The sequence below is a fragment of the Leuciscus leuciscus genome (genome assembly GCF_965113295.1).
Source record: "Leuciscus leuciscus genome assembly, chromosome: 5".
NCBI lineage: Eukaryota > Metazoa > Chordata > Actinopteri > Cypriniformes > Leuciscidae > Leuciscus > Leuciscus leuciscus.
In genome coordinates, this window is record NC_138729.1 from 27,194,115 (window position 1) to 27,208,076 (window position 13,962).

General features: G+C 37.7%; 1 protein-coding gene across 2 annotated transcripts in view; it reads right to left on the minus strand.

The window, feature by feature from the left end:
* fras1 (Fraser extracellular matrix complex subunit 1) overlaps positions 1-13,962 on the minus strand; it is a 118,854-nt gene that overhangs the window by 6,579 nt on the left and 98,313 nt on the right. For both annotated transcript variants that reach the window (XM_082168737.1, XM_082168736.1), the window contains 16 exons: positions 13,246-13,370; positions 9,894-10,034; positions 7,445-7,672; positions 5,785-5,898; positions 5,465-5,615; positions 4,493-4,652; positions 4,215-4,383; positions 3,849-4,095; positions 3,188-3,532; positions 2,920-3,080; positions 2,654-2,801; positions 2,371-2,576; positions 2,100-2,256; positions 1,667-1,867; positions 1,394-1,581; positions 200-475 (listed from right to left, as the gene is read on the minus strand). In XM_082168737.1, the coding sequence (XP_082024863.1) occupies positions 200-475; positions 1,394-1,581; positions 1,667-1,867; positions 2,100-2,256; positions 2,371-2,576; positions 2,654-2,801; positions 2,920-3,080; positions 3,188-3,532; positions 3,849-4,095; positions 4,215-4,383; positions 4,493-4,652; positions 5,465-5,615; positions 5,785-5,898; positions 7,445-7,672; positions 9,894-10,034; positions 13,246-13,370 (3,017 nt within the window). The remainder of the gene's footprint in view (positions 1-199; positions 476-1,393; positions 1,582-1,666; positions 1,868-2,099; positions 2,257-2,370; positions 2,577-2,653; positions 2,802-2,919; positions 3,081-3,187; positions 3,533-3,848; positions 4,096-4,214; positions 4,384-4,492; positions 4,653-5,464; positions 5,616-5,784; positions 5,899-7,444; positions 7,673-9,893; positions 10,035-13,245; positions 13,371-13,962) is intronic.

The following is a 13,962-nucleotide window of genomic DNA, read 5'->3' on the forward strand; positions in this document are numbered from 1 at the left end:
GCAAAGTTATTTATTTAACTACAGGAACTTAAAAGTTGCAAAAAGTGAAAATGCTTCTAGATCATATTACATATGAACATATGCATATTAAATATGACTACTGATTGCAGTAATTAGAAGTTTTAGGTAACGGCTAGACTAAAAACTATTGTAATATTCTATCTATGACAAACAATTATAAAGAAAACAACAGACTAACCATGTGATTGACTGTGGTGTAAGGTGTGTTATCCGTCACTGTCTCAAAGGGTGACCGTGCCCCGCTGGTGTCTGTAGGAGTAGCGACCTCCCAGCTGAAGTGGACAGAGGTCTGGTTGATGCCTGCTTCCTCACAGCGCTCTCTCATGACTGAGTATTTGGGGTAATGGGGGTCGCAGGGAGTCACACAGACCAGCGGATATCCTGGAGATGGAGACTTCTTACTGCCCTCTTTAGTGACCTCCTGGACATAGTCATAGTCTGACAGAGACACCACCTGGGAGGAGAACCAAAAGTCCACATGAAACCGGACTTTAATAGAATGACTCAAAATCAAAAGACTTCTGAGATCTCACAGCTATAATATTAGATTTATGGATCAAGACAAATATAAATAAATGAGTACAATTGAATATAATAAAAAAATGAATGTTCAATGATATTGAAATAACATACTGATTTCTAAAGTGACTTTTGTGACATCTATGTAGTGATTTACTTATCTGTCACAATATTGTAGGCAAATGTCTTAAATTTACAGACTTCGCAGAAAATTTGAGGAAAAACAAATGATATACACTACCATTCAAACATTTAGGTTCAATAATTATTTTTAAATTACAACTTTTATTTAACAAGGGCACATTAAATTAACCAGAAATGACACTAAAAATATTTATGTTACAACATATTTCTATCTCAAATAATTGCTTTTCTTTTTCAATTAATAAAAAATTATAAAAAATTTGTATTACAGTTTCCACTAAAATGTTAAGCAGCACAACCGTTTTCAACAATGATAAGTAACAGTATGAAATGTTTCTTGAACACCAAATCATCATATTATAATGATTTCTGAAGGATCATGTGACACTGAAGACTGGAGTAATGATGCTGAAAATTCAGCTTTGCATCACAGGAGTAAATTACATTTTAAAATATATTTATTGGATATTTTTTTTTGGAATACTGTTTTAATTTTGATCAAATAAATGCAGCCTTGGTGAGCATAAGAGACTTAAAAAAGAAAGAAAGAAGGATTCTTACAGAACCCAAACTTTTGAACGGTAGTGTGCAATTAATTTGATTAATTAATATGATGCAATTCAATTAAAAATTTTAATCGAACTGACAAGTATTCAGATTTTGATATTCTAAATATCAGTTCCACAAGCATCTACTGTACATCTCTTACAATGGGTGGGGCTGGAAGGATGAGACTTCCTGCAGCTTCCTGATCTAGGATTGTGACTGTTGCCATGGTAATCTCTCCAAGCACAGCTTCAACAGGGTCGTCTGGACCAAGGACCAATGAGAAAGACTCATGCCACTCTCTGTCCTCATTGGACAGAATCTCTACCTTAAACAGGATGTAGTCCACACCTGAGGACACAACAGAATTTTTTATCATTGATTAGAATGAAGGTATAAATGTACTAAAAAATAAATAAACAAATATATGACTTACCAGGGCTGAACTTAAGGACTCGACTCTTGGGGTTATAGTCTACACCTGATTGTGCCGATCCATCCCTTGTGCTGCAGCGGATCTTGGAGGTGCGGTCAAGGTCTCCTTTACGAATTACCTTGATATTCAAAACCTCGATTCCATCTGGACCAGGGGGCTCACGAACTTGGTATGAGGCTTGTTCAAACTCAATCATAGGTGCTGAAAAGCATGATGTGCACTTATTTTTACATTTTACATTTATGCATTTGGCAAACACTTTTATACAATGCAACTTATAGTGCAATCAAGCTATACATTCTATCACCCTGAGAATTGAATCCATGTCTTCCTGTTGCCAAGCTCTACCAAAGCTTTCTTTTAACATTTGAATGATACAAATGAGTATTTTTGTGTTTAACATTGTGTTTCAAGCAACACGCTTACTACTCACCATCTTCATCATTTGTGATGGTCACAGTCACAATGTCGTTGACTCCTATCATGGCTCCAATCCAGTGGTCACCCTGTGGGCTTCCAAGGTGGACCTGGAACTCCTCTTCAGGCTCAAACACTGAGTCATCTTGAATCAATATAGTACAATTCTTCACCTGCCAATAGAAAGCAAGAGGTTTTAAAATTCCTTGTCCATCATTCTTTTGTTTCAAAGTAAAAATTTCTGAAGTGATTATAAATGAATTAATGACAAAACACATTTATCGTACCTTCTCCCCTTTTCGGAAGGTGATCCTAGAATCGTCTGCATTTCTCCTCTCCTCAAAGTCGTCCATTACCATGGCGGACATTGTACGTGTGAAACATCGGACGGAAGACTTATAGGACAGATCTCCTGTCCTAAAAATGGGGATGTGCAGGACACCATCTTTTTCCTTTATGGTATACGCCAGCTTCTCAAACTGCATGCTAGGTACTGTAAGAAGAAAGCGTATGATGTTACGTGTTTGCTAAATCACAGTGATAACCATTGTAATGGACAAGTAAACGCACTGTCTTGGGCGGTGTCTGTGATGTAGACAGAAGCTTCATATGGTTCAGTCAGGACCGCTCCATTAGGAGAGCTAAGAAACACAATGAAGGACTCCTTCCCTTCAATTGTAGGGTTCTGGATGTCATCCATTATGGTCAAACTGCATGTCTACGCAAAAAATAATAATAAAAAATCGTGATACTTGATTTTATTGAAATGAGGCCTGTAAATACCAATCGTCTTACAGTTTGTCAGAACACATGTGAGAACAGTCTAGTTTTATTACCTCCTCCGTCTTGCCTGGTTTAAACTCCACCTTTTTGGAACTTGGGATATAGTCAACACCGGGCGTTGCTGAATCTTGTTCTGCAGGACGTGTGGCACACCACACAGAGGTTACTGAGGAAAGGTCACTGCCCTGCCGCAGAACAGGGATTTCAATGGTGCCTGTGGGAAGATATGTCAAACTATTAATAATACATAGGGGTATTGTATTGGACAGATTACAAAACTGACACCCATGATATTGTCTATGGCAGATGATCTCCACCAACCTGCATCTTCACTGAAGGTGAAGGACCCGTTGCCCAGGAAGACAGTGGAGGCATCATTTGGCCCGTCTATGATGACTTTAGCCACGGTGACATCACCCATCCGTGCATTGTCTGAGGCGTCCGACAGCACCAGCTGAAACTCCTCAGAGAGTTCATACTCGCTGTCATCAATCAGCTTTACGTCACAGGTGGACATGCTCACACCTGGGCCAAAGATGACTCTGTTGTCACTGCTCATGCCACGGGTCTTATAGTCAGAGCCGGACTCCAGAGCGTGAAGGCTGCTGCCCCGGGCTGACTTAGGCACAGTGTAGCAGAGGGCCGAGACTGTGCTGCTGGTGTCACCTGATCAAAGACAAGAGATTAACTTTTTTTTTTTTTAAGTACAAAATGTTAATAAATGCAATACTGACTGATACCGATAAACCTCTAATTAACAATATAGCACCGATATATCATGTACCTCTACATACAATTTAAACAATACACACAACAACCCCAATATTCAGATTAGGACAGGCCCTTAAATTATTTCATTTTTGTGCCCAATCTTAAATATGCAGTTACATTCTTGAGCATTATTGTCGGGAATACGATTTGTAACGTATGCATATCTGAAAATATTTTAAAAGCTTTTTTTGTAGGAATTGGTTCCACTGACCCTTTCTCTCAATAGGTGCAAAGATAAAGCCTTTGCTCTCATTGACGTGGTAGGTCTTCTTATCAAACTGCAGGGTGGGTTCATCCTCTGTGTCATTGATATTGACTTTAGCTCGGGTCACTGACCCCAGTAGGGCGTACACTGGCATACTCAGCTCCACATTAAAGCTCTCGATGTTCTCAAAGACCTGGTCATCGTTGATAACAATGGTGCACACCTTGGTGTCTTCTCTCTCATCAAACTGAACCTGAAGAACATTAAAAAGCTTCTGAATGTTCTAGACTAATAATCCATCTATCAATCAAATCAAAGGGAATTTGATATTATATAATAATACCTTGAAATAATAAAGAACATAGAACATACCTGTCCAGCATACTCAACGTAGTCCTGTTGTCCGACCCGAGAGCCCATGCTGGAGGTGGAGGTGGCAGTGCCTTGTTCGGTACGACACAGCACAATAGCATACTGGTTCAGATTTCCAGTCCTCTTTACTGTGACCGCCACGGTTCCATCTTTTTCACTCACATTGTAGCTGCAGACAGAAGACAAAACATTACTAAGAATTAATTTCATCAATTCATGACATAAACAGGTTGGTTGGATGAAGACTTGATCTAGAACCAAATTCGAGGCAGGCGCACCTCTTGTGCTCAAAGCTGATAAGAGACCACTGGATGTGGAACACATTGTCGCTGACGATGTTGGGTTTGCTGTCCTTCACAAGGAACTTGAAGTTGTCCATGGTCTCTTGAACCCTATCCTCACTCAGAACATATCGGATAAGGCCTAGGTTTATGTCAGCTGCAAGACAGAATACATTTAGATTACATTTTACAACTCCAAATGCACTTGCAGAATTTGATGCAGGCGCATTTAGTATGTAACGCCAGGTGCACACTACAAGACTGAAGCTTGTCGGCCTGCATACTCATTTTGTTTTTGTACAAAATGAATCAGTCTTGGGCCTTCCCTTTCAGATGCAAATATTTATGGGAGGAGAGTATTTAAAAGATTTACTCAAGGTGATTTACTAAGGTTTGCGCAAGTCTATTTACTGGTACAGTATTTGCGCCATTATTTACAGCCCAAAAAAGCATGTCTTAAACCAGACGCTAATTTGCGCTGCTCTTGGGAGATTGCGATGGTCATTATGGAAATTATCCGTTTGCTTCTGTGTTCTTTAATTTGCACGTCTTCAGTAGATCATGTGCAGAACTTTCCACTCCCATCGGTGCTATTTTGGAATTGCGCTCTCACGCTAATTTGCCCTGTTTAGTAAATCTGGCCCTTGGTGTGTCAATTACAAGATCATTCTCCTCCCCAACTGTAATTATTATCCCAAAATTCACTCTCATACTAATTCAGAGCCAGAGTTGATTCGTGAAAACAGGTCATTGAACAATATGGTGGGAGGCTTGTGGAACAGGAAAAACAAACATAAAGACAGTGGTTAGGGAGACATGGGCAGCTTTAGTCAAGGTAAATTGCATATCTAATTGGTTGAGGATTAAAACGAGGCTGTCTATGTGTTAGCTATGCTTTGTTTTGTTTTTTGTAACAGCATAGCTTCAGCCATGTAGTGTGCTCTTGGCTTTGGGAGGTGTCCATAATACCTTGCGTGAAAGAGGTGATGGGTTTGCCAGGATTGAGTTTACTCTCGAGGTAGCCGTGTTTAGCTTCTGTAGTGACTTCATAAGTCAGCTGTCCATCATCTGTGTCCGGATCAATAGTGAGAAGCTCTTTCTTGGAGATCAGATTGGTGGCCTAAAATTGCATTTTAACCTCAATAATTTGGTTGAGCACTAATGCAAGATAAAACCAGTAGGAGGCAGAAGTGTACTGTTAAGTTGAGACGTCAACATCTCATCGATTGATCGCATTAATTAATTGAGCTCTTATTGATTATACATACAAATAGAGTTATTAAAGTGACCTTATTTTCCATGTACTCCAGCCAGTGCAAGCCCAGGTTGGTGACAATACGAGGGGTCCCGTCATCAACAGGTGAAATGTCAATTTTAAACTTTTGTGGAGCAGCTGTGACGACCTGAAACAAAGGATATTATTTTACATATAGACACTATGTAAATCCTCCTGGCTGATACAAACCCTGTTTCATGTATTACCATAAAAGTAATTGCTTCTCATTTACCAACAATGCTCACTTTAATATCCATTCAATCCTAGATAAAACCTATTTAAATTCTAAAGTGCTGAGTAATGGTGTTCTAGGACTTCCAGATTAAACAATGTCATAGGGCTGATATTTTGTCATCTAATGACAAGACGAGGTGCCCCTTCAATATCTACCGAGACCATTTACCTCCCGGAACAGCTGACAGCCAGCTGACGCAGCTAGAAGAGGAAAAAGCCACTGCTGATGGATGGAGTTATTATGATGGAGGGAGAGAGAGAGAGGGAGAGCTGTCATGCTCCCTAAATGGCTACGTTAAACAAATGGACTCGATACCTTTAGGTGATTCATATGGTAATTCATATTCCTTGTGTCTTTATGTCTTTCCCATATGTCTTTATAAATATGAAGAAATGAGCAATACACAAAAAAACATACGTTTATGTGCATACACTACCGTTCAATAGTTGGGGTTGGGAAGATTGTTGGTAAGTCTCTCATGCTCATCAAGGCTGCATTTATTTGATCAAAATACAGTAAAAATTTTAATATTGTAAAATATTATTGCAATTTAAAATAACTGTTTTTATATATAAATACATATTAAAATGTAATTTATTAATGTAATGGCAAAGCAGAATTTTCAGCATCATTACTCCAGTGTCACACGATCCTTCAGAAATCATTATAATCAAGAAACATTTCTTGATGAAATGAAAACAGTTGTCCTACTAAAAATCTTTGTCGAAACATTTTTTTCTTTTCAGGATTCTTTGTATAGAAAGTTCAAAAGAACAGCATTTATTTGATATAGAAATCTTTTGTGGCATTATGTCTTTACTGTCACCGTGGATCAATTTAATGCATCCTTACTGAATTGAATTAATTTCTTTAAATACAATTATAAAAACATACTGACTCCAAACTTTTGAACAGTAGTGTATAATTGTGTAAACTTTCCATTGACTTTTCTTATTCAAGTAAACATAATGGGGTTTTTTTTTACCAGTAAAGAGCATCCTCACAGGGAGATCACCCTGCAGCTCTCACGTGGTTTCCCACTGAAGCTAAATGAAGAAAGCCGAGGTTGTTGTTGAAAAAGATATTAGTGAGGCCAGCAGGAGGCGCTCACCCTGTAGTCTGTGTGGGTCGTAATACTGCAGTATAATGACGGGGACACTATGCTTTAAAAAGGCACTGTCCTTCAGATGACATGTTAAACTGAGGTCATGACTCTCTGTGGTCATTAAAAATTCCCAGGGTGTTTCTTGAAAAGAGTATGGGTGTGACCATGACTAAAAGAGACCATGACTAAAAGAGTCCAATTAGTCTCTATAAGTCATCTCTATGAGTTTTTACAATATTTTAGAGGATATGTTCAGAAATATGGTCCTCTAATATAACACTGACGACAACTGGCCACATGGACAAGCTCAAAAAACACAGAAAGTCTACCTACCTCTTTTCCAGCCTCTTCGATGATAAAGAACATGTTGGTGCCATCACCGACAGTGAAGGTGAATCGGTCTTTGAGGGAGTTACTGCCATCATGGTTGTAACTGATGCGGTTCTGATAGATGTCGTCCATAGTGAAGGTGTTGGTCTGACGGTAATGTTGACCATTACTTGTGCGCTCGATGGTCCCGTGACGAGGAGCCTGAACGATAGTGAATGTAACAGAGTCCTCCTAACAGAGAATTGGATAGAGAGAGATTGTCAAACAGGTCTGAAATTAAATTAATTTGCCACTTAGAAGTACATGAGCACTGAAGTTTAATGCGACGGATGTCAGCTGTATGCACCAGAATATGTGAGTCGAGCAGGGTGACAGTAATTTCTCTCTCGCTCAAAGTGATCTGTAATCACTCCGGGTTTTCCATTTTCATCTCCTCATCCGCTCCTGGCTCGCTCTCCGCATTGGTAAAACATGATTGTTCATAATTTTGTCTACGTATATTAAATAACAGAGAAAGTTACACTACTGTTCAAATGTTTTAGGTCAGCAAGGATGCATTAAAATGATCAAGCAACAGTAAAGATATTTAATATGTTACAAAAGATTTCTATTTTAGGTAAATGCGGTACTTTTGAAATTTCTATTCATCAAAGAATCTTGACAAATGTATCAGTTTTCACAAAAAGCTTAAGTAAGCTCTTTTCATTTTATCAAGAAATGTTTCTTGAGCAGCAAATCATCATATTAGAATGATTTCTGAAGGATCATGTGACTGAAGACTGGAGTAATGATGCTGAAAATTCAGCTTTGCCCAGGAACAAATTACATAAAAAAAAAAAAAAAATATATATATATATAATAATAATAATAATCATAATAATATTATATCACTGTTTTACTATCTTTTTGATCAAATAATTGCAACCTTCGGGAGCATATTGTAAGAGATAAAAAACTATTACTATTTTTAAATCTTACCGACCCCAAACGCTTGAACGGTAATGTAGTGTATTACAAAATTCTCTTTCAGGCAAACCATTTCACTCTGAGATCATCTTTGAAACGCCTCTCGGGCAGCTATTTCAGTCATCAAAGTGCAGCAGAGCTCCTATCTCTTTGAATGGGGAAATATCAAATTCTCCAATGCTGTTCACCAAGTTTACGATTAAATTTCATATTTGAAATCACCAATGAAATCTGACAACAACTGTCTAATAAATGTGGTTTCATATGTTAAAGTAGCATTAAAAAGCCTTATTTTTCAGGCTGGAGCAGTCAATCCTAAACCTGCGTCTCAAAACAATGGCTGCGCACGAAATCGCATACTCTCTTGAGTAGGTACTTATTTTGAACAAGTAATTACTTCACGGCCGCTAAAAAAGTACGTTCTATATAGTATGAATGTGTGTAGTACATTATGAATGTAATTTGGGCGTACTACATTCACCATGTTGTCATTATCATGAGACCTACCAGTGTCGCTTCACTACCATTCATAAATCCTCTCCCGTGGGATAGTAAAGGGTCCATTGTATGCACACTGCACACTTCAGAATCTCGCCGGAAGTAGTAGGTCATCCGGGTGCTTTTTGCCTACTCTTTTACGAGTACTGTGAATACGGACATACTTCTTTAGTCAAATACTGTTTTTCGCCTAGTATATACTGTAGTAGGGATTTTGAACACAGCCAGTGAATGGTGCAACCGGAGCTTCCAATGGCAGCTGCAGTGACGCAATGACTTTATCAATCAGTGATTGGCTCTTTTATTTAGAAGGCCTGACTTATTCCACCATATCATCATGTTCACTCTCATTCCGTATTTGTGGTGGTCGTTTTACAACATTATTTCACAAATTCCATAATTTTGACCTTCAATGGTTTGTTAAATATGCCACTGAATTCTTTCTGACATGTAATAGTTGCTATAAGTTTAATGTGGTATGCTAGTGATGGAGCAAGAGAACATAGATACCCATTACAGTAACATTAAACAAAAAGTCCACTTTAAAAACAAACATATTCCAGTTAAACCCTATGTAAAAGAAAAGAAAAAGTTTTGTTGTTGTTTTGGTTACACTTCACAATAAGGTCTCATTTGTTATAGTTAATGCATTAACTAACATGAACTAACAATGAGCAATATATTAACCTTTGTGCATGTTAGTTAAAAATGCTCATGTTCATGTTAGTTCACAGTACGTAAATGTTAACAGATAAAACTTTCGATCTTAAAAATGAAGTAGTAAATGCTGAGATTTACATGAATTAACATTAATAAATGCTGTAGAAGTATTGTTCATTGTTAGTTCAATGTAGTTAACTAATGTTAACAAATGAAATCTTATTGTAAAATGTTACTGTAAATTTTTACACTTTATCAAGAATAAGTAAAGCACAACCACAGCATAATTGAAAGCACAGTCGGGGGAAACTTCAGTAAACATTGATACCTCTGTGTCCGCATCCGTAGCCTTCAGCTCGAACTCAGTGATGGTCTTCCTCACTCCCTCCTGCACCCTCATCCCTGGCACCTGTAGGACGGGCAGAGAGTCGTCCACCGGCCGGATGGTGATGTAGAATGTCTGTGAAATCTGGAGAACAGCACAACAGTAATGAAATAATTAAATGCACACAGTGCACAGTAATTGAATCTAGATATGAGCTCAATTGTTCTGCAGCACAAAATCTAATTTCCCACTAAATAGGTTTATGTAATTATCAAATCAGAGCAGAAAGAGAGAAAGCATAAAGAAAAGCAGACCACTGACAGCTAAAATGAAATACATAAGCAAAAACTCATCTTTCATAAAAGTTTGGAAAGAAAACCAAGAAAATTAGTACATTTAAGATCTACTAAGTACTTTGCATGTGAGGTATACTTAAAAATAAATAAAACATGATTAAAATAATGTAAAGTTACATGAGATGAAGACTTCATTCATCCGTAGCCTAACAAACGCTGTTGTATTTTACATGGAGCAGATCACCTCATGTGGGCCGCCATGTTGAGATCACATGACCAGCTGAATACTTCTGTAACCATACTATAACTGGAGAATTTTGCTTATGGGATAAATTAATCATGGCTGACTGTCTAAACTTCTATATTGCATCAGTATTGCTTTTGCATCCATCCCACTAGGTGTCAGTATAAGTCTAAGTTGACTGCCATATGGAATAGTACACCATTAATAAAAAATGCATCTTTAATTAAGCAGCACAGCACAAACGCAAAGTGCATTTGCATTTCATTTTCCATTCAGAATGGCAGAAGAGTATGTTTCCTACTGGGAGAAGACCCTATTGTGGGATAACTTGAACGCTCCGGTATGTTAATCTCTTTCAGACACGCACTAGGCAGCCTGTGTTTATTCAAGCTCTTTCGGCCCTAATTAGTGTGTGTGGGGGAGTGTATGTGTTTATAATGGAAAGAAAAGAGGTGAAAGGAAGAGAGTATGAAAAGGCATGAGGGAGGGTTGAGATTACTGTGTGAGGAAGTGTGCTCAGCATGTGTGCAATGAGAAATAGAAAGAGAAAGGTGGGCATGTACAACATGTTTATATCCATATTAGTTATCGTGAAAAATGAGTGTGTGTATAATCATTTTTTATGCCAAATTATATCATCAGCACAACAATTTGAGTGAAAAGTTGAATTGAAAAATCACATGAATTTAGCCTCTTAGCCTTAGCCTCTTTCGCTTTTATGGAAGCACCCAGCATTTTTTTTTTTTTTTTTGCATTTATTAATATTTTCAATTAGCTTTTATTTTATATTTTTTATAACTTTAGTAACTTAAACTTATTTTATTCAATTAGTTGACAATTCAACATTTCTATATATATTTTTAAGTATAATTTTTTCATCAAATACTGTATATTTTATGTCATTTTAGCTTATTTAACAACATATTTTGGCTTGTTTTAATTAGCAAAAACAATACTTTTAATAGTTAATAGTTAAAGGTGCATTAAGCAAGATTCTGAGTTTTTGCAGAACTATGCCACCTCTGGCGGTAAGTGAAACTGCAGCCAGAGATGTGCACGCTCATGGACCACACGCACACGCACGCTTGCACGAGCACGAGCTGTTCATAACCAAAGGAGCATCAGCCGCAAATCTTTTGTTTACAATCATAATGTCTTCAGAGGTAATAAAGTTATAAATCTGCAAGTCATTTTAAATATGTGAAAGGAAAGGCAATTGAGTAAATTACACACTTATGTGCGAGGGAAAAACGGGGGTAGTAGAAAACTTCGTTTTTTATTTCCATCTATCTCCATGTTGAACTGTGTTATGTGTTTACTGTATCCACTAATGATTGTATTATTATGAAAACACGTTCATGAACAATATAAGTTGTTACTTTGTAAAAGCTCAAAGCACAGTCGGTCAAAAAAGTACACTCAATTGTAAGGTAATAAACAATTAAATGGCACTATGACGTTACCATAAAAGCCAAACAGGCTAATCCGCCGAAGATTTGCGGGGTTTTAGCCTGTTTTATTGATCTGCTAAGTAGCATATTCCAATAGCAATACATCCTAATTAAGCAGTAATTTGCTCAAAATTTGTGTCTAATTATCTAACTTATATATCAGCATTTTATATCACACTCAAGATATTTGAACTGTTTTAATCGAATAGCAAATCATTAAACTACATGTAGTGCAGATTTATTTAGTAGATATTTTGCCAGGGACAATACACACTGATGAACATTGTGAAATGTGTCAATACTTTTCAACTGCTGTCCCTGGGCAAGGTCACAGTAGTTCATACATTTATAAGACAAAAAAAGGGTAACTATACACAACATCTATACACTTCCCTATGTTTACTCTCGTCTTATTCCGACGCCTGTCTGAGTCCAATTTTGCCCTTTTGGTTGCACTAGAGACAAGTTTTCTTTTTTTTATCTTGCGTGGAGTTTGCGTTGGTGTTTGAAATGAACTACAAGCAGGTCTCTTACAATCCATCTTCTACGGAGAATGCCGGCGAATACACAAACCTGCCAGACATAGCTATGTGAGCGTGCCGTGAACGCACATGACGTCACGCCCAGTCTAAAATTCCGGCCCGAATCCCTCTTATTTATTTTACTTTACAGGATTATAGAGACAATCTCAGTGATCAGAGAAGGGCTCATTCAGCCCATCAGGCAATTGTTTAAGCATGTATGGGTTAGAAAACGGGTATTTTTAACATGAAAAGTTGCTTAATGCACCTTTAACAACACTGACCAGCACTCAAACTGCAGGTATTCAACAATTTAGTATAAAACCTGATAATTATGTTCTCCAGTGTGATTTGAGATGATCCAAAGAGCATCTTATGCTTTACTGGAAGAACATCTGACTGTCTGTACCAAGAATCACATGATCAATGTCACAAATTTACTTATTTGATTAGTGACATAACATTTCTTTGTTTTACATGTTTCAGAATCCCAAAATGTTCTGCTCATGTTCAGATTTTTTCCCAATATGGTTTCAGACGTTTAGACCCCACTACACGTGTGTGTTTGGTCCTGATATTCCCTATATTTTGGGGACCAAATGTCCCAAAAAGGACAGGATTTTTTTTTACATTGTAGGGACAAAATTTGTTCCCCATAAGTTTATAAATAAAAAAAAAAGACTTTTTTTTTTGTTGGAAAATGTAAAAACACTGAATGTTTTCACTAAGGGTTAGGTATAGGGGATAGAATGTAAACTGTGTACAGTATAAAAGCATTATGTCAATGGAGAGTCCTCATAAAACACAAAACCTGTGAGCGTGAGTGTTAGTGCGTGTATGCACCTCATTTCCTCCATCAGATACGGTGAAGGTGAAGTCATCGGAGTGTGTCTCCTCTTCACTGGTATGGACATACTGAATGTTTCGGGAGGCCAGGTCAGCCTGGGTAAACGTGCTTATCCTTGTTCCTGCAACAGGATCAAACAGTGCAAAACTCTCCAGTTACCAGCTGCCCACCACTTCATATACCGCACTTGGTATCAAATAATAATGTAAGATCAATTGCCACCATTAAAAATATCCCACAGGTCAACTGAAATGGATGAATAAAACATGCACAACAGCAGAAATCCCATTGAGTGCAGTCCGGGCAACACAGAGAAGGACAGGAAGAAAAATGAAAAATGATCTTCACCCATGACACCCTGATAGAGATCTCTAGGCTCGATCCCATCTAATGAGTTCTCCGTCTTTATTTGAACATGATGTTTAGATACAAAACAAACGATATATCTTCCATGCAATTTCGAAACATTTCCTGGCAGATGTGGCCAGCTTTTATAAATGTACTGCTCTGCTGAACAGTCCATACCGCACTAGGACTACAGACTATAAATATATATTATGATCTCTCAGGCTGTTCAGATTAAATCTTTGATAGAGACAGGAATAACAATGATGCTCTAGTATGTGTGTTTGTGGATGAGCAGAGGTATGTACAGTGCTGGTCAGAATTATTTGCCCCCTTGGTAAATATGATCAAGATGGCTGTAAAAAATA